Below are 24,160 nucleotides of genomic sequence, written 5' to 3' on the forward strand. Positions count from 1 at the left end.
AGCCTCTTCAGTTCCACTTTCTGTTTTCCTCTCCTCTGTTCTGAGAGGCTCTTGGACTGGCTTTTAGAGGACTGGCAGTGCCCACCCTGCCAAGATACATATCTACTTTTTTGGGCGTGTGTGCACATATGCTCACTTGACTACATATTGTAATGGCAGCAAAGAAGGTGCTGCACTCTGAGCGGGCGCCTTTGGTGAAAATAGAACCGTGGACTAACTCCAGGGACGGCTGAGGCGTGTCAGGAACGAGAATCGCAGTTCATTTTAATCACATATCCATTTTGGTATGGTCCCAGTTCAGAGTGTGGGATATGTCACGGGGTCTCTCCCTTCGCTCAGCAGCTCTGCAATCGTTTAACTCCTCTGCTTCCCTCCCTCTCCTTCTCTCCGTGTCTCTTTATCTTTCCCTTTCTTCTGCTCCTGGGTGGTTCGGCAGGGTGACATGAGCTGTTAGCTGCACACAGGCAGGCCCAGAGTTCTTAACCGCTTGCTGTCTGGGGGGGGGGGGGGGGGACTACTATGAGACACAATGCGGGAGAGAGTTTGATAAAGAGAGATGTAAGAGTACAAGGAAAAACAAAGGCAGAGAGAAAGAAAAAGAAACTCCAAACCTGACAGGGTCAATGAGTTTACCTTGACAGCACACATATACATTTTGAATTCCCTTGCAACATGTGGTGCATTTGGCACCATCCTGAACCATGCAATGTCATGCTTCCCTGCTATTAAAAATCACTACTGTTATATGCTATACAGCGAGACATCAATCAAAACCATTTTCATGTGTTCAAATGCGTGCATGTGTGTGTGTACACGTAGTTAGATATCGTCGCTGAACAAAAGAAAGTGAAGGGGACCTAGCAACAATAATGTCCCCACATGCAGAGCAAATGTGCCTGCAAAGCCACTTCAATGGGAGGACTGGCAAGGGATGAAAGTTTGTTGGCTTATTCTAGTGTTTATAGCGTTTCAGGGGAGCTGTCATGTGCATGTGGTCGTCTAAAACTTTAATTATGCACCTGTTTTTATTATATTATGCCCAATTCTTTGCAAACAGCAACTTGGATCTTGGAGTTAAATAAGAAGCAGAAAGTCTCATTAGGGTTGTTTCGGGAATGCTGGATGTGAGGACAGCCAGACACTCATCGGATTTCATTAAGTAGCTGGCACAGTCAGTGTTTCTTGCTGCAACATGGTAAACAGCTTTCTGGCAGGCAGCTCTTTCACTGTTACCACAGGCTTTGAAGGAAACAAAAGTGTCCAAAAATAAGGAGGTAAAAATAGCAGCACTAGCACTAATAGCTCTAGCATCAATCAATTGTAACTACACTGAAATTACATGTATCTTAACTTTTTTTTTTTTTTTTAAACAAAAAAAACATTGCGTATTCATGGAAGAACTAACAAATGCCATTTACTGCTATAGTGCAGAATTCACATTAGAAACTGAGTTTGTAGCCCGGGGAGCAAAACTCATTAAAGCATACTTCTACTCTTATAATGTGGAGACCCACCAGAAGTGGGCCCACAACCCATTTTGGAACCTGACTCATAATTTAAGAAATCAGGTCCTTGGCTTGAACTTCAGTGCCTCGTTGAATAGGCTGTCTCTGACCTCACAGTAGTCCTTTAAGTCAATAACTTTTTTATTAAAACACGGAGGCCACCAGGAATATGTTAAAAGGAAATCAAAATTAGTCAAGAGCTATGAAAAATTAGGTGTTTCAATTTCAGCAAATCAAATGTGCTTTCCCCTGGTGTATTTCAACAACATTAGGCTTCATTTCCCGACCTGTCCCCTGTTGGTGCCGTGACTGAGTGACGAAGACCTAGACCAAAGCCTAGGACAGGCCAGTTGGCGGACTTGCTCGCTTGCTTGGCTTGGTTACTGGCTAACTGACAGGCACACAGTCTTCCTGTCCACTGTCCACTGTCAGAATCAGGAGAAACGGGGCATGGTGTTGTGCAGAGGGCATGAGTCAGAGTCATGAGTACCGTACCAGCTGTGGTGCTCTTTGCCTAGTCTGTTTCCTCTGTATGCATGCTAAAATGTGGACATGAAACAGGGACAGCAAATTATTTTTAGTCATTAAAATGAATGAGTGAAATCTAAAAGCAAGTAGACTTAACACAGGACCCCCACTAAATACTTTTTGTTACTTAATTACTCTAAATTAGTCTGTGTGGGTAGTTCCAATCATGGCTCAGAGCCATCTAGTGATACATTATGCCATTACTAGTATGAGGTATCACTACCTAAGCCTAACCTTTTATTTAACAGCCTCTGGGTAACCCCGTGTCTGTACCAAACCCTTTTCACATCATAAGAGCTGAGATCTTTTTGGGCCACTGGTTCTCAGGCTAATCAGCTTCCTGGTCTGGACTGACTATGGTCACGACTATATTTAGACAAATACAGCTGGGGCTCTAGCTAACAGGCTGTGATTGGTGCTTTTTACAGAGGCCACACACAAGCACATAAATGCACATAGATACACACAACCACAAACATTTGCATACCTGTGCAGACACAAATACATTCATGTTTGCAAATATGCGCATATATTTAGATGCCAAGTCATACGCTGCATGCTTTGACGCTAGTCACACCTGTGAACGCATATTATGCCTAAACAAATAACAGCAGGTCGGACAGCCAGAGCGCAATCACCAGCAGTAATGAGTTCATTGCTGACAAGGGGCCTGCTGCTTTAACAACCTGTAATTGGTACAATTATAAAACTAGCTGCCAACACTAAAGTCTCCATAGACGCGATGAATTTGCTCCTGATGGCGCAAATTGATTTGTGTGTATTGCAGGGCTCTATGAATGTTCTTCGTGAACATATATACAGAGAGGAGAGGGGAAAAAGGAGAGAGACTACAGGGAAATACAGGAAAGAACCGGCGTTCCCGGTTAGTTCTGAGTTTAATCAGAGGCTGAACTGAACACAAATACACAGACGCAGTCAGTGCCTGCTGTTGCTAGCCAGATTAAAGCTAATGTACAGTAATGTATTTTGGCTGTTTTGGGGCGAATAAACCATGGACGTATTATAAGAGCTGGATAGGGCGCTGCCGCTCAGCCGTCAGCCGATTTTTCCTAGTGGTCACTCACGGTATTGCAGCGTAAAAAATCCTCCTGTGGCCTAAAAGGCATTTTCCCCTAGACCACCATTGTAAAGGAGACATCTTTAAAACTGTTAACAGGACACCTTGAACAGCAGACAAGGTTAGTTGACCTGGCTATCATGAATTTTTGATCCATGGAGGTTTTATATTTATGAAATTTTTCTTGAGCAGAAAAAAGCGATTTGAAAATCCATGACATCATCACAATGTAAAGTCTATGGGCCGAATGGGAACTCGCAGGTGGAGCCAATGGGGGAAACACTACTGCACATATTCAGTGGGTCAGTGGAAGTAAACACAAAAGTCATAAATTGCGCCAGCCGAGAAATTATAATAGGACTGAATGGGCGCCATTTTTATCCAGCTCTTATGATACATCCATGCAATAAACACAAATGATCCAGCGGTCAAACTCACCTGACTAACGCAAGATGACAATTTGCTTACGTTCTGTCTGAACACAGCGTAACAGTGGCAGGATGCAAGTTTTGCAAACTTAACAAAAAAAGGAAAGGAGGGAAAATGAAAACAAAAAAAATCTAATGGAACCATGTAGAAAACATGATCAAGCAAAGGCAAAAGAAGCATATAGACCGCAAACTTGCAGGTCATATGTTATTCTCCAGGTAAAATAATACCTAACATGGGGAGTCTCATTAAAAAAGCCATTTGGAAAAGCTCCAGTACAAACTCAGGAATAGCAGAACTGGTAGGTTGTTGCTTTGTACTTTACAGACAAAAATAAATGTAGCCTAATTAAAAGGGAAGGCTGGTCGGGGTGTGTCAGTGCGTATATACAATTATGTGAGTGTGTGTTGCGTAAATGTCCAGTAATGTGTCGAAATCTGGATATGTTGGCATTAGCGCAGATGTTCTGACAGAGGACCCTACTGAGAAAGCAAGCGTAAAGCAAACTATAATGCCTGAACTGCCGGGCCAAAATGTGGTCAGCAAATTCTTTTTTTAAGATCAGCATCTTGCCGTGATTTGAAAGAATATCGCCGAGAGCAGCTGGTCCTAATGGTTTACACAGTGTCCCAGAATACAAGCTTGGAACCTGCGCACAGTTTCCAGAATGTTCATTTTTGTTATTACTCATATCCTGTACAGTACAAAAAAATCAGTTTCCTCACTCTTTCCAAAATACAGTGACACAGACAGCTGTGGGGGCTGGGGGATCGGCAGGAGAAGTGGAGCAAGGTGTCCATCAATGGAAGGCAGAGAAGAAGGCGTAACCATTCAGACCAACACACATTCCCTGACATAGGTGGGTTTCGTCTGTAATGGGAGCCGAATGGGAAATTTTGCATCATCCGGAACGTTCTCCTCCAATAAACCTTCAAAAGTTAGTGGAAGCACTCAAAAAGATCACGTAGACTATCTTCAAAGCGGTAAAAGAAACACAAACTCAATAAGATAGTCAAACAATTTTGACTAGCTTCACAATGTGCTACTTTCTCTTGAGTTTAACTTATCTGAGTCTATTTACAAAGTCCACAGTAACCCCAGTCTAATCCGTTATAGGCTGACATATTTGTCTGATAGATGAAACAGATAGCCACTGTCTTGGGACCGGTGATAAGTTATCTTTAGTTTCTACAAATCATTCACTGTCACACCCTGCCTTAATTAACCAATACAAACATTCCCAAATGCAGGCAGTTAACAAAATCCTCTGCTCCTATTGTTTTCCAATTTTTTAAACCTCTGTGGAGGGAATCAGGCTGAAAATGGAGGGAAAGGAAGACTGGCAGCTTGTACCTTCAGCCTTTTTTTTTTTTTTTTTTTTCAAAACTTTGTGGTGCAGATTGAAGTATTGCAGAATTCCCCATCTCTCCAAGCCAAGGTCACTGACCCCTCTTGAAAATAACCAGGGTGAGTTATGGGCTGCTCTCAAGTCCCCTCTTTTATCTTACTACAAAAGACTCACTACAGTGTCTCACAAAGCCTCTAAATGAACATTATAAATCATGCAAGCACTTCACACTGAACAATAACACCTAAGTGGCCAACTTAGGGGATGGGAGGGAAATTTGTTATTTTACCACCTGGATGTCAATTGGGTGGAATGGCTGGGATTTGGGTAGAAAAAAAGGTACCATGAAAAAGCCACTGAGTCAAGAAAAAGAAAAAAAAGAAGAAAAAAAATGGCACCTCTAACTCATTTATAATATGTCTTTCTTTGTGGCGTCACTTAATTTTCTTTCAAGCTAATTGTTTCTTTGACTGTACATGGTCTATGTCACCTGCTTGGTGCAAGTGGATCTGCAGGTATAGAACATTTAGTAAATGCTGTTTTCAGCAGCAGCAATACATTGTTAAAAGTGATCATTATGACTAGCCTTTAGTGTCTTTTAAATACAGCTGGACTCTTATTGAGCAGATGAAGAAGAGAAGTGGTCATTAAAGAGACTTTTCCATATTTGGTTAAAGTCATATCAAAACAATCTTTACAGCCCACAGTGAACATTCACATATATCAAAATGCATAGATCATACACATTTTGAAAATCGATTCAGAATTCAGAATGCTTTAGTACTCAAAAAGTATCACAGAAACACAATATGTTCTAATTAGATCCACACCGCACCATGACTCAATTTACAGAAGGAAAGTGAGTCAGATCATTTTTCTATCTGTTATGACACCCATTCACAAACCAACCCAGCTCTTTAAAGTCTCTGGGCTGAATCTAGGTATGAGTTAGGGGTGAGGCAGGGATTGTAATTGTGGCCACAGCTCAGAGTTTTGTGGTTCCCCAGGGTCAAAGGTGTTCCATGTGTGCATTTCTCAATCATCAGTCCTGAACAGCCCAAACTCCTCATAGAAAGAAACGCTCCACACTCTCCCTCTCTCTCTTTCACACACACAAACGGCCCTCCCCTTCCTCCCATCTGGAGCACCCCTGACCCAAAACACACACACACACACAGGCGCGCAAACTTACATACACACGCACATTGAGATCCATTCTCAGGAGAGGGCTTCATTACACAGGGATTACTAAAAGAAATGTTTTAATCAAGTTGTGCAGACAGCTGCAGGCCGCAAGGCGAGAAAATGGCAATGACGTGGTTCATCAGGCGTTAAAGGAAAACACATCAAGAGGCCTGTGTGTGTGTGTCTGAAAAATGGTGTGTCTGTGTATGTGCATGTGAGCTTCCTGCCTCTGTCCAACATGTCCAGCTGTGGAAGACATGCGGTTCCTTATAAGGATACACAGAGATAGGAGACCTTTGTCCAGAGACTACAGACCAAATATCACATTTATATGCTTTTATACATCCCGTTGTCATAGCAACAAATGCAGCAGTCAACAAAAGCATCATCTGTCCTTTATTTCGGTCCAAATTGGTTGTCTTCAGTATTATTCTCCCAAGGCCCTTGACCTTCACACAGATGGATTGAAAATAAGAAAATGGATTCCAGTGAGTTTTGTAATTTTTACCTGATTTGACTAATTATATGCAGCGTTCATTTTTTTATTGTGGTGAAAACCAATGCTTTTTCTTAAGCAGTGAAAATTGGATGGGCTCGTTCCTGGGAAGCGATGGAGCAGTACTGAGGCCTGGCCTGGAGGAGAGGACAGTGGAATGCACACCACAGTAGATGATAATCCACTCAGAGCTGATAATCCATCTACCCTTCCCTATTTCCCACTGTTCTCCCTCCCTCAAGCTTCAGTTCCTCAGATGACTAATTCAGGCATTAATAGAGTCTTTCAGTCGACTGAAAACATCTACAGCTGCTCCTGAATCCACCATCTTGGCTCCGACTTATACATCCAAATATGGTATAGTTAAAAATTCAATAGATATTCTTGGATTGAAAGAATATTGCTTCTTGGACACATTACAGCCTATAATATACACTTTAGGGCTGAGTTAAAACCAGTGTTTATTTAAGCTACCAGATGACACTTGTAATCATAAGGGCAAGTGCACTGCTCCTACAACAGAGTGACTATGGTTTTTGTACGGTTTCAGTGAGCAGTTGAATGCTGAGAGAAACGCATGAAAGCTTCCATCAGAAACTGAGACGTCAATCAGTGAGAGCACAAGCTTTGTGTTTGCTGATGCCATTTCCTTCATACAAGGCTCCTCAATACGTCCATTGATCTCTGTCAGACATAAAACCAAATAAAACTGTCTGACACCAGATGTCGAGAATAAAAAAAATCCTAACCACAAAGTTGGCCAAAATACTTCATAGACTGTGCCACACGAAATATGATGTTTTACCTTGCAGCTCGCAATCCTTTTGCGCTCCTGTGCTTCGGAGAGAAAAGTGGAACAATATTACATCATATGCCATTCCAGGCTTTTAATACACACCTGTTAATACATAGAGCTTACTTGTTATAGTGTGTGCTTACATCCCTCCAGCTTCATCATGTAAAAACTTTTTTTTTTCTTTCTTTCTGAAAACATTGCCATGTTTCTTCAAGAACAGTGAAGGGTCTACAGTAGTTCATGCGTTGCCTTGTTCAACTAAATGAATTCTTCGCTGCTCTTCTGGCCTCTGAACCGCAACTCAAAGCTGAGCGTGACCACAGCAACCACACGTTGATTTTAGGTCATTCAATTATCCTTCGCCATAACAGCTTTCAGTTACTTTAACCCTGTCTGCGCAGACCTCTCACTTAAGGCCTTGATGAGTAATACAAATGATTACTTTGTTATGAAATCAACACTAGTCAAAGTTTGGTTGAAGGGCTCAACGGTTGATGCAGAAGTTGTGTGTGACATCATTCACAAGATCTCCGTCATACGTCATGTAAATGTATACTAGGAGTGCAGGAATGGACTTTTCCATCCAGCAGCCACTCCCGAATCCATTTTCATAGGCCAAAATGATTATTCCAATTCAACTTGTTAATGATCTTGCCTGCCAAAATGGCTAATAGACAAATGTAACAGCCACAGTCAATGTTCTCACCAGTGAATGCCATTCGTGTGCATTTGCTAAATTTGACTTGGATCTCTGTGGCTCACAACTGAAGGACACAGAAAGCATTTGTCCTCCTGTTCTTGGCTGTGCTTGGAGACATAGACCAGGAGCAGCTTGCTATGACTAACTATGAACAGGAGTAATGAGGCATTACAATCACACCAGAAGCCTCATGCTTCAGATGCCTCAAGCAGCCTTCATAAATCACAATATGAGCTAATCTAGAGTCTAGACTACTGGTCCAGACATAGTAATGGACTTCTCAACTTCACATAAAAATCCTTCAGGTAGTGCTAAAAACCGAAGTAACGATTGACAATGTAATAGACTTAGAGCAATAATTAGATATCAAGGGAAAACCGACATTCTTTTCTATTCAGAAACATTTGCAGGGCAAGTCAGCTTTTTTGTGGCTATATAACATGCACCTGTAGTGCCACATGCTTTAAGAAATTATCCCCTCAGAAATAGCTGAGCGAGAAACAGGGGCTGCTAAAAACGCCACATAAAAGCTGGTGTGGGGCTGAATTATGGCCTGCAATACGACGAGCCACACTAGGCTTTTGCTGGTTTGTTGGTAGGTTGGTTGGTGGGCCCCGATCTTGGCCTGCCTCCATATGCTGCTGCCGTCAGGTGGCCCTGCACAGGGAATATTATATGGTGTGAGCATTTGTGTGTGTGCGGCTAGAGAGGTTAGGTTTGGGAGATCGATGCAGGTGGCACTTCTAACGTCCCGTCCTACTGCCACATCCCTCTCTCTCCCTTTTTTTTCCTTGCAGGCACTGATTTTATCTGGGATAACAGGTTTAACAGCCGGACCAATTGAGACTCTCTGTATAGTCCCTGTGAAGTCAGCGGACCCATACACTGCCTTTCATTACGGATAAGTACAGCCTGATGCCTCTCAGCTGCACTTTAATTCACTGGGAGTGAAAGTTCATTTCAGAGGATTTTGGCTTTTTGTTAACCAAATGACTGTTAGGGTTAGTTCATTGTAGTCCACATTAAGAGGGGAGACTGAGTAACATGCATGGATAATTTAGTCAATTGCATCATTAAAGTCTAGACGACTTTAAGGATGTTTATAGGTGGGATTAGATGAAAGTAAGTGTGAGTTATCTGAGAATACTGTTCATAGTGATTATGATTTCTAATCCCAAAGAAGTTGAGAATTTATCAACATCCTCAAGTCTTTATGGTGCGGGTGAAACGTTAATATGCTGCAGTTGCAAGTTATCAAAGATAATCAGACTAACTTAAACAGGAAGATATTTGAAATACTGAAGATGTATAAATACATGTAAATATTGTTTCTGTGTAGAATTAGCTACAGCTGCTGCTCAATAGAGATTGCCGTCTTTCTAAGTTCGGTGTTGGTTTTTTTACCCAAAAGGAGCTATACAGATTGCACAATCTGGACAACACAGGGAAGCAAAAGTCCTTGGACTGCATGAAGAGGAGACTATACATTTTTCATGTTGTTCAATAAGAGCATCTCAAGAAATAGACGTGTGTGCCAGGCTCAAAAAGCTCACACTGTAGTTAACAACATTACAGTGTGATATTAAAAACGGGTAAAATATCCTTCTAGCTCTTAGTTCTTAAATTAATCAAAGTTAGTGATGCTACCTTTGAAGAAACCTTATCTCAGTGTCTCAATCAGGCACCTACGGTAGGAATCTAGTATCCTCCCTACCCCCTCACTTAAGATCTGACAGTGATCAAGTGGATTTTAGCTTAGTGATTAACAGCTAACACTCACTTTCAGTTAAATATTATCCATGGTGATGCCTGGACACAGTGTTACAGAGAATCAACTTTATTATGGTCAGGACAACCAAATGACACATTTCAGTTGGTTGTGCAGTTTCCAACCTCAAAAGTTTATTTCCACAATGACAGACAAAACAATTCTGCATTACAACATTTGAGGTAACCTAAACTGAGGCCAGGAGGTGGAACACAATTTAGTTGAGGTGCCCATACAAGGGCATTTTCAGGGAAAGGTAGAGAAGGTTTCAACAGTCACCCAAAACCAACTTGGAAATCTGTTGCTCACTTTTAACTGACTGAAAATAAGAGATTATTGTCGTAGGATTGCCAATATTTTGGTTTGACTGCTGTTTGTTGGGTGATCTCTTTTCCTTGCTTCAAAATTTCCAATATGTGGAGTCACAAGATTGGGAGTCTGCTTGGGAGCGCTGCCCTTCAGTTTGCTTAAAAACTGAGGTAACAAAGACATTTCAGTCTTGTATACATCCAACGTCTCCCACACATTAACAACTGTCCAGTTAGAGCCAAGGCTGGCAGGGAGAAGATGTCAAGGCAGGGCGCTTTCTCCACTGAAAGCCCCTTGCTGCCCACTGTGACAAGCAGGAGCCTTTGTGGTGAGAGTGAAGGAAACATGAGCTATAGTATTGGGCCAACTCATCAGGAGAGGTGCTGGGTGTTCACAGATGCCCAGTGCCTCTCCAAATCCCCCATGATCACCTGGCAGCCATACACATTTACTTAAGCGTGAGCTGGTTGCACAATGACAGCACAGAGGGTAAGAGAGAGACAGAGAAAGAGAGAAAAAGAGAGGGAGAGAAAGAGGAAGAGAGAGAGAGAGAGAGAGAGAGAGAGAGAGAGAGAGAGAGAGAGAGAGAGAGAGAGAGAGAGAGAGAGAGAGAGAGAGAGAGAGAGAGAGAGACACACACAGAGAGACAGGGCGAGAGAGAGAGAGAGAGAGAGAGAGAGAGAGAGAGAGCAAACTTACTGTACATTTGGATTAAAAAATGGAGTTAGACAGGGAAAAAAGAAAGAGAGGAGAGGGATGCGAGATGTGTGTATATGACATCACCCGCTCTACGTCCCTGCTTCCAGCTACCCCTCTCTCCTGTCAGTCACCATTCCCTTTAATACAGAGACCAGAGGGAGACAAATCTAAAGCTACCTTTCAAACTGGTAATGGAAAAACGAATCCAAGAAACTGCCTAACAAAACCAGTGAAGACTGACTGGAGCAACTAGAGACACTCTTTTCTTCAGATCACTCTCTCACTTACTGCCTCGCTGTGGCACCCTCGCCAAGGTCTAATGCTTTACACTTTTTTTTTTCTGTGCAGCTTCAAAACTTCAAAAGCGTGTACAGCTCTGCTCTGTGGCTGCTCAGACAACAGAACATCTTGGAAAGGGGGGCAAGTGTTGTTGGAGTTACATCAGCACTGAGGAGCGGTCCCAAAACTAACATTAATACACTCAAATTAAATGCAACCACCTGGTGGGGTACATCTTTTGCCTGCTACAATGACCCAGTGTATCACTCTGGAGGAACTGGGACTGTGTGTCTGTCATCTACAAATGTAATCACATTTAATCAGCAGTACATTTCTGTTGGCACAAATGATGCTGAAGTTCTACACAGGAAAGTAAAATGTATTAATTCAGAGTATACAATGTCCATCCTGGACCATTTATATTTTTTCATCCAAAACAAAGAACCTCTGTAGCAGCTATCTTTGGCCACAATAACATGAAGAACATCAAGCACAACAAGAATCAAATCATGTTAATATGACTTACTTATTACCATAGTTGGTTATCACTTGGTCCCTTCTACTATATTTCTCTCTTGTATTTCTTCAAACCAGTATCCCTGTCAAACCTGCTCATCATCATTCCTCCAGGAGCAAACTGTCAAGTTGTGTTAATTAGATTTTCAACTGTAGCTGTACACAGGTCAGAAGGCGAGACAGCTACACCTACCGCTAAGACGCTAAGACAGAAAGGGTCAAATATGAGTCACTTCAAGCTTAAATTGACAGGTTTAGAACTCATAACCCTGTGCAATAACAACCAGTGTCATTATCACCTACAGGAAAGAGACTGACAGTGAAACAACTGTTAGAAAATGCAAGAACTGCTTCTAACCCCTTCAAGTGTCGGAAACATTGAGCTATATTTAAACTAGTGATGAAGAAAGTGAAATGAAGTGGAAATAATCGTGTTAAGGGCTGCAGAATTATCTAGGGTATTATGTGTTCACCTATTTTGAGGTATGACTGCAATGCCATCACGTAGTCTAACATCTATTCAAAACATACTGAGATAAGACCTCCCGGTGCATAGTGTTACTGGACATGTACATACTGTATTCCATCAAAGGAATGCTTAAAACAAAGAATAACAGAGCGCTTTCTTAATGTGTCAAGGAGACTCTGTGAGAGGTTGTCAGTGTTATTTCTCAGGTCTGGTCCAGGCTGAAAGAAAGCCACAGGGGGGCACTGATCTAGAAGGCTTTCGGGGGATGAGAAACATCTAGTGATTGTCAGAAAAATAACATCCGTTTGACATCTGAATCCACTATTTGAGGTAGGCAAGGCAGAAAAGAGGGGGCTTTGAGATCAAACAAGCAGCTAGCGCTCTGTTATTGGGAGCAGAGAGGACAGGGAATCAGGTTCTATCTACAGACACACTCACATACCACTTTGAATGAAGGCCTTGTGGTTCCCTATGTGGCCAGCTAACCACTGTACAGTAGATATAATGTTGGGCTGGAGAAGAAGTCAGGAAAAGTCTAAACCATCTGCAGCTCTTTGACATGTTTAAATCTAAACTAATGGGGGGAAATGGTTTCCCAAGCCAGTGCTCTCACACAGGTTTTCCTGTTTTAACAGGCACTTTGACTGCAAGGTGTGAGAAAGAGTGCACAGGGTGCGTGCGTGCACGTGTGTGCTGACGTGTATGCGTGTGTGCGTGTGTGCGTGTGTGCGTGTGTGCGTGTGTGCGTGTGTGCGTGTGTGTGTGTGTGTCTGTGTTCGTGCATGTGTTCGTGCATGTGTACAGATGATTAGTAGTGGACAAACACTGATGGATTAAATAATGATGAGTTATTTTCCCAACACACCTCTTTATCTTTCAACATTTGAAGACAATCTTAGATCCAAAAGACACCTTATCTAAGATGTCTGTTCCTTTCCTGGTTTGATTTCTCTTGCTTTCTCCTTTTTTTCTACAGTATCTCTCAGTGTTTCTCCTGTGAGCTTCCTCCTCTTTCTTCTAACCCTCTCTCCTTCTTCTATATCCATTTCCTGTCCATCTCTACAGGTCTAACCTTTCAAATGCACTATTATTTGTCCAAGTGTGCTCCAAATTCTGAGGTTTATTCCTCTCCTTTCCCTTATTGTCCTCTCTTTCTATTCCTCTCTCCTAACCTCTTCTCACCTCTGGGGGACGTCCCCAATGAGTCATCCTCCGTCTGGTACAAAGGCAGGAATACAGCAATATCTTTTTTCATATCCTTTGACAGCGTTGTCTTATTTTCCTATCCTTGTGTTTCAAACCATCTGAGAAATTGTTGCAGTTGTTACCCGATGACTCTGTTTTTCTGTTTTCCCCACCAACCACTGAAGAAGTGGCTCATCCATCACTTTAAATATCCTCTGATGCACTGCCCGCAAGAGGCTGCAATCCTCGTCAATAGTGGCACAAAAAACACTACAATACATGGACCTGACACCACACACACACACATAATGTATACAGACAGTCAAGCGTGTCTATAACCACTCCCAACACACCCATACACATTAACTGTGAACCTCTCTAAAGTCACAAAAGTTACTAAGCATTTTTTCCATTTAGTACAGATACACATGCATATCAAAATACAACTTTTAATGTGACTAAGGCAGAGTCTTTACAGGTTATTTACGATTTAATTCACATGACTCTACACTTGAATCCACCAAAACTGGTTCACTACTCTATCTACTTGACACTAGAACCAGCACTAAATGTTAGTTGAAACAGACTTGCACAAAGACAGACCATTTTGAGACTGATCTATTTGTATTGGGATTGAAACAGAACTTCAAGAGCCAATCAAACATGGGACAAGTATCAAAAAAATAAATAACAATTTAGACTGAGCATACAGGTGACAAAGTAAGTGTGAAATGAATTGGGCTCAGAACTGGGCATCACTTCAATGGGCATCACTTCAATCTAAATAATTAAAAGGGGAAAATATTAAATGTCGAAGACTGCTAACAATTTGCATTAGTAGCAGTGGATATGATAACAAAACTATTGCAAAAACGCCCTGTCTTGATCAAATAATCTGCAATGAAAATTTCAATTTATGTCTGAAGTGGTAATAAACATTTGCACCACTTGCAAGTACACTGGGGTTTTGGTGATTGGCTCAGAATGAATAAGGGGAAAAATATGTGGCTACATACTTGTTTTCATATCCTATTGTTTTTAATCATTCAATTAACTTTTACATTTCTGCCAACTGTCTGGCTCATGTTAAGTAATACCCACTTTCTTCAAGATTGGCACCAAACCAAAACACAAATCACAACCTGCAACCATAACACTACAAACTCACCAGTATGCAGGCATCTGAATCAGCTTCCCATAAAGTGCAGTGCTGAAGGAGGGGATAATGGGGATGAGAGGCAGGAAACCCCCTGCACTGTCCTGGCATGTCAAGCCTGCCTGGAACCCAAACACCTGGGAAAAAGACAGAGAAGGAGTGGGGAGAGAGATGGTGGAAGGGAGAGAAGGGCAGGGGGAAATAGAAGGGGGAAAAAGCAGAAATGAAAATTCAGCATTGTATAGATCAAACCATTTACTGGATCCACACATAAAAACATGTCAGCTCTCATTGAGTTCATACAGCTTCTGAAATGAAAACACAGAAGCACACAGCCAGAGCTGCTATGGTTCTCTCATCTCAATCACCACTAAACTGATTTGGCCTTATCTATCTATAGCTGAGCTGTCAAATTAAAAGGGTGCACTTTTACATGCTCTGGCTCTTATAGAGACAGAGGAAAGACAACATAATCCTATCGTCCTTGTTTACTGTAAAAAAACAAAAAAACGCTTTCAGCAGGACCTTTTAACAGCCTGGGAGGTACTGTTAAAAATATCCTTATGCTGAAGCCTCAGGGAAATTCATGTACTGTATGCTCTATGTAATGTAGACAACTACAGACAGCTGCAAGGGTTTTTGTCTTATAGTTTTTCAAGACGTAATTGATTACATGGCTGAAGTGATTTGACCCCTACATTGTGATTTAATGAGGATACACATTGCTGAGTGTTCTATACAGTGTGGCTGGCTAAAAGGTTTGTGGGTAGTTTGTGCTGTTTATCAATCCAGAAAAAAAAAACTTAAAATGAGCATAAGTACATAGACTAACAATGTTAAATGTTGGCAATTTCTGGCAACACACACATTTGAATCAGACTGATCAATTCAATTCAAACAACTTTATGTATCCCAAATAGGACAATTCAGTTTGCAATCTACCAGTTATAAACATAAACCTAAAGGCAGGACAACATATAATCAATCAACTCACTCAATTCACTCTGTCAGTGGCAACAAATTGGCATGAGATCAGATCAAGACCATGGCAATGTTCACTGATCTAAACGCGGTGTCTTTGAGTGACAATGTGTCTCAAAATCACATCCTCAATAATAAACATGACGGATGAAGTCCAATTTAATATTGGAGGTAGTGGATGATGGTTGGATCCAACTGTCCCCCGTGCAGCAGTTATAAGCATGGAGCAGGATTCATATGTGAAGACCTACCAAACCACTTGACTGTTAAGATGTCACAGAGCAGACAAAACTGAACTAAAATGATAATTAATTTATTATAGGACAACTTGTCTATGGATGTAACATCATGTCACCACATGTATCTCTAAAAAATCCAGTTGCGTTGTGTGATTGCAAGATACACATTTTTACATAATAAAAATACCACTATGAAACGCAAGCTTGGGGCCATATAGACAGTTTGATTCACTGCACCTTCCTCTAAGAGACGACATATTAAAATCTGTTTTAGTTCAGCAGCCCATAGCAATTAGTTATGTAGATAGCCCAAGTTTTCAACTACATTATTTTAATGTTGTTTAGTTTCCAATTAGTATGATAGGTCTTTTCACTTATGTGGCCTCCTTGTTGAGCAAACAGGCTGACTTTAACTTCTTGTCTACAACTTTGGAAAAGTGAGACAATAGCTAACTGCTACCCTCAAGACAGATACCTTAGCCCTGACAGCCAGTGTCAATAAAACACAGATTAAGATAAGCCTTAGTTTATACCCATTTCAAATCACTTCCTGAATTAGGTGATTTGTGGTCAGAATGACCTTTACCCCGTCATGATCCCACTGTCAAAATCCAGAGGTAGTATTAGTACCTCAGCAGATACAGATACTCATTGGCTGATTGGTTAGAATGATCCTTGCCAACTGACCAGTTAACTGTTAACCCTGCAGTGACCCTGTGATAAGGACTACCAGCATGATATCCAGCAAACATCCTGCCTTAAAAAAACACATCCAGGCCACACTGGGCCAGACTGGGCTACCCCAGATTACTCCAGATCTGTTATCCAGGCTTCCTAAAAATTGGATTAGCTGAATTTCCTAAAGCCTCTGTAGTTCTATATATACTCCATCAGACATCTGGGCCTTCAAGTTTAATATAAATACAGAGGTCATAACATCTTTATTTCTAGCTTATTAAAAGGTATATTTGAAAAGCAAAGAAAGGGACAAACATGTTCTTTAATGTAGATACTGTAGCCATCAGATATTACTTCACCTTCACCTGTATTTAAATTAATAACTTATTAAATTTGTGTCAAAGCTAATGCACTTTCAGAGAACAAATGATCATTTCTGAATAATTTGCTATGAACATATACCCTATTTGTAGAGAGATAATGAAGACATGTAAGATTGCTGATCATAAAATGTACTGCAGTTGGTATACCAACCTTTTGTAGATTATTTCAACTTGTGAATGTTACGTAAATAGTCTAACAACAAGCAGTATGAGTTTTATGTAAAATTGCTATTCTGTCATTAACAAGGTAATTTAGCTGTTGAGCGTCAAACTGTCAGTCAGAACTGTACAAGCAATGCAGTAACAGGAACGTCACAACTGCACAAGTACAAGCCTTTAGCAACCCATCAATTTGATAGGTCAAACCCATGAAGTAAACCAGAGTTGGACTGGTGCTCATCAGGAAGCTCAGTGCTGAGATTTTTATGACCAGGTGAAAAAGGGGTCATCAAGGTCATAAAAAGGGTCATTAGGGTCATTTCAGAATGGAGTTACAAAAGTGTGGCCATGCAGATGACCTATTGACTTGTGTAAAAATGATTGTGCATATTTTGTGTCAATGTAGAAAGATGACATATACAGACACAAGTGTAAAAATTTCCCATTTTTGATTCATGTTTACAGAAATAATAGTTGACACTTTCCTAAGTGATTTTTTTCAAGGGAATCAGTACTACAGAGTAGAATATTATCCTCCTTACCTTGAGGTAGAGGTGTGCATAGCAGTGATGTAGCAGGTTGTCAGAAGGCTGGCTGAGACCGCTGACAGTGCTGACCAGCTCTGGAGCATACATGGGTACCGAGTGTTCGACATTCACCCTCTCCACCTGGAACTGGACAGAAGGTAGAGGGCGCACCGGCTGAAACACTGGCACGTTGGCTGGCCCTGGTGCAGCCTGGGAGATCAAAGACATAAAAGGGTGGACATGGGATTCAAAGTAAGTATACATATCGCACATAATCCTAATGTTGTAGTATTTAAACTTAAGTCACCTAAAACCATCCATATCAGTCTCCCTCATATATCTCTAGACTGACAAGTTTTAAGTGAACGAAAATGTGTAATATGAATTCTGCCTACAATGAACCTAAAAGAATGCAAAATGAGGTTATACCTAATTCCAAAGAACCAAACAGCTATTTCCCTAGTTTGCTACCTATGTGGAGGAGCATATGAGAGCTTGCTTTCATGTCAGAAATTATAGTAGGTGCAGTAAACTAAGTATGCATTGCATTTACAAGCTTTTGGCAATGTGATATTAAGTGCATATCATGCATTCAACATTCTCTTGTGTATACACACAATTTTCTCACCGTAAGTCTTTGTATTTTATTGAAAACCATTTATATAGAGTTTTCCTATATACTTTTTTTAAATGCCAGAAATGACGCCAACTATCCATTCATTTCGGAAATCAATAGGGTTTGGGGGCCACTCTGTGCAGAACTGTTCTGAAATGTGAGTCAACCTCTGTGTCACTGCCTGGAAAACTCTTGGTAGCGTAGTTCCTTTAAAGAATAGGGCGGTGTGTAATGTGTGTGCATAGCAAGTGATGTTGTTACCCCAAATGCTGGAAAAGTGAACAGGGTTAGCCCCGAAGTTAGCGACAATGGGTTAGCCTAACCTTAAGACGCTACCCCTAAACAGTCAACCTAAGGGAAACACGGACATATACTGTACACAGTATGTACAATTTTAGGTGTGCTCTAACCTTGCCTCCCATGATGACAGGCATTAGTGTGTGAAGGAGGTTGAACTCTGCCATAGAGACAGTGACCGAGACTTGGAGCAAAGTGAGACAAGTTAGTCTGGTTGGGATGAATTCCTCTAAGTTGGATATCTCTTCTGGAGTAGCTGGACCATGGCTCTCATCAACCATTTCTACAGTGACAATGACACAACAAGAAAGACACATGTTAGCTTTTGAACAGTTGCCATCACACATTACAGAGGTGCAATAAAGGGAGGGGTGAAGTGTATTTTTTGACATAATGTGAAGGAGTGGGAAAGGCCAAAGACATTTGAGTTTGAGCAACTAAAATTGTTTTACAGAGAGAGAGGTTAGCTGTAAAACACACCAGTTTCTTTGAGTGGGCGCCTCTCCTCTACGCCTGCGGCATTAAAACAATAAAAAGGTCTTTTCCAACAAAAACCACCACCTCATACACTAAATAAAATAAACATGCACTATAAAAGTACTGGCAATTCCCAAGCAATATTCATTACAGTGGCTGTTTCCCAGTAGCTTTGTTTTTGAACTCCCTCATAAAACCACTCATTCAATCAATAACCAGAAACATCCGGAGAGGCAGACAATGAAGTCAACCAAGTCGACACGGAATTGAGGCTAACAAGGTCAGCAATCACCAAAGTCAGGAGTGACCAGAGCACTCAACCACTAAACCATGTCCGGGCCCTGAGGTGGACCAAAACTTGAACCCTTTGTTACTGAACGGCTTGGCTCTGTTTCCAGGACATGGGCTTGTTTCAGCTCAGCAACGGTTCTGTTGGGCTGCATTCCCAGCTCCACGGTGGGCTCAGAACCTGATCCCAATGCTGTTTTGCTCTTTGGCCTACCACCGCAGCCCGCATCAGGTTCACCTGGCACTGACATGTCCAATCTAATTGTATGCCAAGACTCAAATCAATATCCACAGTCAACATTAACATTACAAAAACATGTAGCTCATATGGTTAACAAGGGTATGAACACCAAACATCTTCTATTTAAAGCACACAGAAAAGACAAAAATCTGACAAAAAGAACATTCAAGTGTACACTCCATAACACACAAAATATAACTCACTAAATAAACCCTGTATTTTCCTTTTCTACTTAACAGACTCAAATCTAAAATGCTACTTTGCTGCTTCTATTGTTCTTGAGCAATGTATAAAAATGATTTCACACAAATGAACACACTAAGCAATTTGCAACTTGGAACCTCCTACTCTAAATAGGGCAAGATGTTATAAAACACTGGGACAACGGCCAATTTGGCTTTCATTTGCTGCTAGTTTTGGGGAGGAAAGTGATTCTTCCTGTGATCTTGGCAAAAAAGTGGATGAGGAGGCGTGGAGAATAGGTGGATATGATGAGTAGAAAGATAGTCATGTCTTTGACCTTCTGACCACTACTTGTCTTCTGCCAAGCACACAAACGTTGCTGTCATGAAGCAAAGGGCCGGAGTAGTAGCACAGTTGCCTTAAATATTTTACAGACCAAAGGCAGTCAGAACTGGGCACCATTTGTGACTGCTGATATACACAAATTTGTTTTAAGCACTGAATGATGCTTAACTGCAATAACTGTTTAATTAATTGACAACAATTGGCTGATCTATAAAAGTATTTTTTTCCACTTGCCAGTTAATGAAACAAAATAATGAGAGGAAGGGAGAGGAGAGGAGAAGACAGGAGAGGAGAGGAGAGGAGAGCTCGGTTTAGGAAAACACGTAAGGCTTGTGTTATTTTTTATCATTCTATCTGTAACAGTTACCTTATCTAGTTATATATTCTCAATGTTTCCATCCCTCCCGGAGGTCTAACTATACTGACAGACAATGCCAGAGAGCACAGACACATATAGAAACAGGAAGGAACACACTGACCTACCCAGTTTTAGTCAAAAGCTCTATAGTAATTACCCCATCATCCATTATCTATCACAGATGCTGAAACAACCGAAACTTACGGATGTTATCGTTTCGCCAAAATGAGAGTTATTGCTACAGATATTACACACAGACACACATTCCATGTTCTTTCACAACATCCCAGGGATGAGCTCATCAATAGCTGTGCAGGGCCGATCACTAACAAAGGTGTTTGGCTTAACCTCCCTCATGTGGTCCAAAAGGTCACTACTTTCATGTACAGCTGCGTGTTGAGAGATGGGTTGCGCAAGGAAATAACAATGTGATGAGGATACTGTAAAGTGCAAAGTGTTGCAGTTTCTGATCACTGACAGAATAGGAACTGAACAAAATATTAGAGAAGAGAAGAGAAAGTGGTGAAAAAAGTATTACATTAGTTATTAACTATAGGCTTATTTAAGTCAGCCCAGTCAAACTCTTTGCATTTGATGTCTGACCTCCATATGGCTTGCAGTAGGGCTCATATTCATGGTCCATGGCACAGGTGACCATCTTGAGGATGCGATGGACGGCGCTGCTGTGCAACCTAACGTCCAGAGGTCCAAAAACCAACCTCTTGATGGACGTCTCTTGGACAGTAGGCATCACTTCTTCCACACTAACCACGGAGAAGTCTTGAGAGCCTACAAACAGAAACACATATATGCAACATACTTAAAATATATACAGTAGTGTCTTTTATTACTTAAGGATATTTCTGTCAGTCGGTAACCTTAACAAAGACATAAAATCAAACTGGAGAAGTAAAGTACAGTTAACATATAACCTACTGTATTTAAGGGATGGAATTGTGCTTTTTGACATACATTTTAAGGGCAGCAACATTTTTCTCCCCATATTCCCCTACTCAAAAGGAAATGTATAACAACAGGGGTTAATGTGTACCATTTCTTTATTAAGTACAAGAATAGGATCTGCTCATCTGTTGGGCAAAAACAAAACAAGATAGCAGTGGTGTAATGCAGCAGCAGGACTCAGCTCAAACAGCCCTGAACCGCTGGAATGATGAATATTCCAAATGTCCACTTCTCTCACACAGCTGTCCCTTCATTCATCGCAGGCCTCTGTTCCAGAGGTCCACTTAAAAGACTCAGCTCCCCGGCAATAAAAAGGAAGAAATTAAAAATAAAAGAAGGGGGTGGATGAATGGCAGAGAGAGAGAGAGAGGAAGAGGACAAAGGGTCACAACCTGCTTTATTCCCATTACATACCACTGCTACGCTGAACATTCTTACAGCTCAGTAGTCAACACTATGAATTTAACTTGAGCTGGAAAAAGGCTGGCAGATGGGGGAGAAATTCCCAGTGAATTTGGAGATTTATAAAGGGCAACGGGCAATGCCACTTCCACTTCCCTTCTTCAGTAAGATTTGGCTATGATGGATTAGGCCTAATATCAACCATATGGCTGCAGTTAGAACGGTCAGAGAAATGATTAGGAGGCTGAATTTAGGTAGGATTTAAAAGTGTCTCCATTTCTCGAGATGTAAAAAAGAAAAAAGAAAAGTTTTAATCTTCAGCGTTACTCTAATGTGAAGTCAATGGTGAGTGTGACCTGGGTCGGTTAGTATTTCAGTTGACTCAGAGTTTATGTTAGTCCCGTGGCAATAGAGACTAATTTGTTTGGTTGACACTGGATCTGCTCCGCGTCCGAGAAGAAGAGAAACAGTGACAGAGGAGAGGCATTCCAATTGGCAACGGTAACCGCAGCCGCCCCACAGGAGAAGGAGACTGACACTTATCCTGCTGTCAGATATGACTTTGACAGCTCAAGATGACAGTATCAATGTTTTTTTTTAATTTAGATTATTATCTGTAGCTGACAGCAGGAGAAAACAATAGCCCAGTCAGAAAGAGACAGAGTAGAGAGGAGTAAAATTGATGAGAAAAACAGGAGGAAAGTGAAACAACGCAGGTGACTCATGATAAATCAAATTATCTGTTCAAATCATTTAATTGGTTTAGTCCGATATTGTTTTAAAAAATGCAACTGTGCACTCTATCATTAGAAATTTCTGCTTAACTTAATCATTACTGTAACTGATTGTTTCCACTCTTAAAAGCACAATCAACTAGCACCATATTTCTATGACATGAATGCCATATACAGTAGCCTTTTGATTGAATTTCTGCCATCAGACACAAGTAAGGGATTGCACTCCATGCAGATTAAATCTACTTTTTTTTCATTGAGTGTTTTTTAAATTTATTTTAGAACTTGTGAAGATTAGTCAGGTTACATCTTTTCTAAGCTTAACTGTCACCCTCAGACAGAGAGCGGCTTACCAGCAGCTTTAACAAAAAAAAGCTCTCAACAATCACATACTAAAGCACAGAGGCATTTGTGGGCCAAATATAACATTTCAAATTGAAGGGAGAATGTTTTATCTCTTAATGGGAACTTCAGATCTTTCAGACTTGAATAAACATTCTTGAGTGCTGCAGCTGAGGAATGAGGAATCCTGTCCGTCTCTAAGCGTCTGCCAGGAAGAGTGACACCTAATTAGGCAAGAGGGGCCTATTCACTTTCTCAAGAGCTTACAGGTAGAGAGAGACAAGGGGGAAACAGTGTTTCAACAAGCAGCGTAGAGAAAGAAACTCAAATATGTGTCAGAGCAGACTAAACACTTCTGACAGTTGCCCTCCAGGTAAGTTTGGGGTGAGAGCGAGGACAGGAAGGGTCAAGGACCAGGTGGCTGTGACTCAAACAAGACATGCTCTTTCTTCAAGTCTCCAGGGGGCTTGTTTGACAGAGAGGAGAAACAAGAAGAGAAGAGAGTGAGAGAGAGAGAAAGAAAGAGATGGAAAGACAGGGAGAGTAAAAGACAGATAGGAAGAAAGAGAGAACAAGGCAGAGAAAGAGAGAACATGACAGATGTAGAGGAAAAAAGAGAGGAGGTGGCGAGGTGAGCAAACAAGCCTTGTGAGGAGGAATGAATTAGACAATACCTTTGTCGTTGCTGTTCTCCATTGTGTAGAGGTAATCCATGTAGAAAGCACCAAAGCGCTGCATGCCGGCTATCTCTGTGTAGGTCTCCTGTCAAACAAAAGTGGAGTAAGGTAAACACGGCGGTAAGGGAGCAAACAAGCTGATAGCCTTTAAGAGTGGCAGCGACTGGGGTCACGGTGGATACGACAAAGGGGGGTCAAATCAGATAAAAAGAGTTATTGAGGGGTTGATCTACCTTTAGTAGATCAACATTTTTCAATGTCCAACAATATCAACAATATTTCAAACTATTTCAAAAAGACTCGAAACAAAAGATATAATGAGATACTTGATCACAGCAGGAGGGCAGAATTAAAGAGTCTTAATTGGCATCAAATTACAACTTTTCGAACAAATTTCAGAGCACAAAAAGGTAAATTCAGTCAAAGGTAAGACATTTAACATTTAACATGTGTCCAATTTATGCTTCATAGCATTGGGAAGTCATTTACAAGATATCACACTGGTTATTTATTAAGTAATAAGCTATTGATAAATGTAAGTGAACATTTCCTCAGTCAATTGGTGCTTGGATGTGTGCCACTGGACATATGTATCTTATCTACTAAGAGATAGGACTATTTCATAATAAATCAAAGGTGTCTGACTATTACTTTCATTCTCAAATTGTGAAATGTAAAGTATGTATTAAGACAGCAGCTTAAAAAAGCATGAATGTGATCAAATGTACCTGTAAGCAATATGTAAAAATTTTGTGTGGAAAAATAAAGATGTTTAATGATCTATGTTCTATGATTTCCAGGGTTGTGCAGCAACTCTGGACTAT

The 24,160-nt window shown here is 41.0% G+C and overlaps 1 protein-coding gene across 3 annotated transcripts in view; it reads right to left on the bottom strand.

Moving 5' to 3' along the window:
• Positions 1–24,160, bottom strand: part of LOC133984086 (intermembrane lipid transfer protein VPS13B-like) — a 325,432-nt gene that overhangs the window by 250,093 nt on the left and 51,179 nt on the right. For all 3 annotated transcript variants that reach the window (XM_062423340.1, XM_062423339.1, XM_062423341.1), the window contains exons 12-16: positions 23,334–23,421; positions 20,822–21,007; positions 18,440–18,609; positions 17,429–17,623; positions 14,459–14,583 (exon numbers count right to left, since the gene is read on the bottom strand). In XM_062423340.1, the coding sequence (XP_062279324.1) occupies positions 14,459–14,583; positions 17,429–17,623; positions 18,440–18,609; positions 20,822–21,007; positions 23,334–23,421 (764 nt within the window). The remainder of the gene's footprint in view (positions 1–14,458; positions 14,584–17,428; positions 17,624–18,439; positions 18,610–20,821; positions 21,008–23,333; positions 23,422–24,160) is intronic.

Source organism: Scomber scombrus, chromosome 7, assembly GCF_963691925.1.
Source record: "Scomber scombrus chromosome 7, fScoSco1.1, whole genome shotgun sequence".
Classification (NCBI taxonomy): Eukaryota; Metazoa; Chordata; class Actinopteri; order Scombriformes; family Scombridae; genus Scomber; species Scomber scombrus.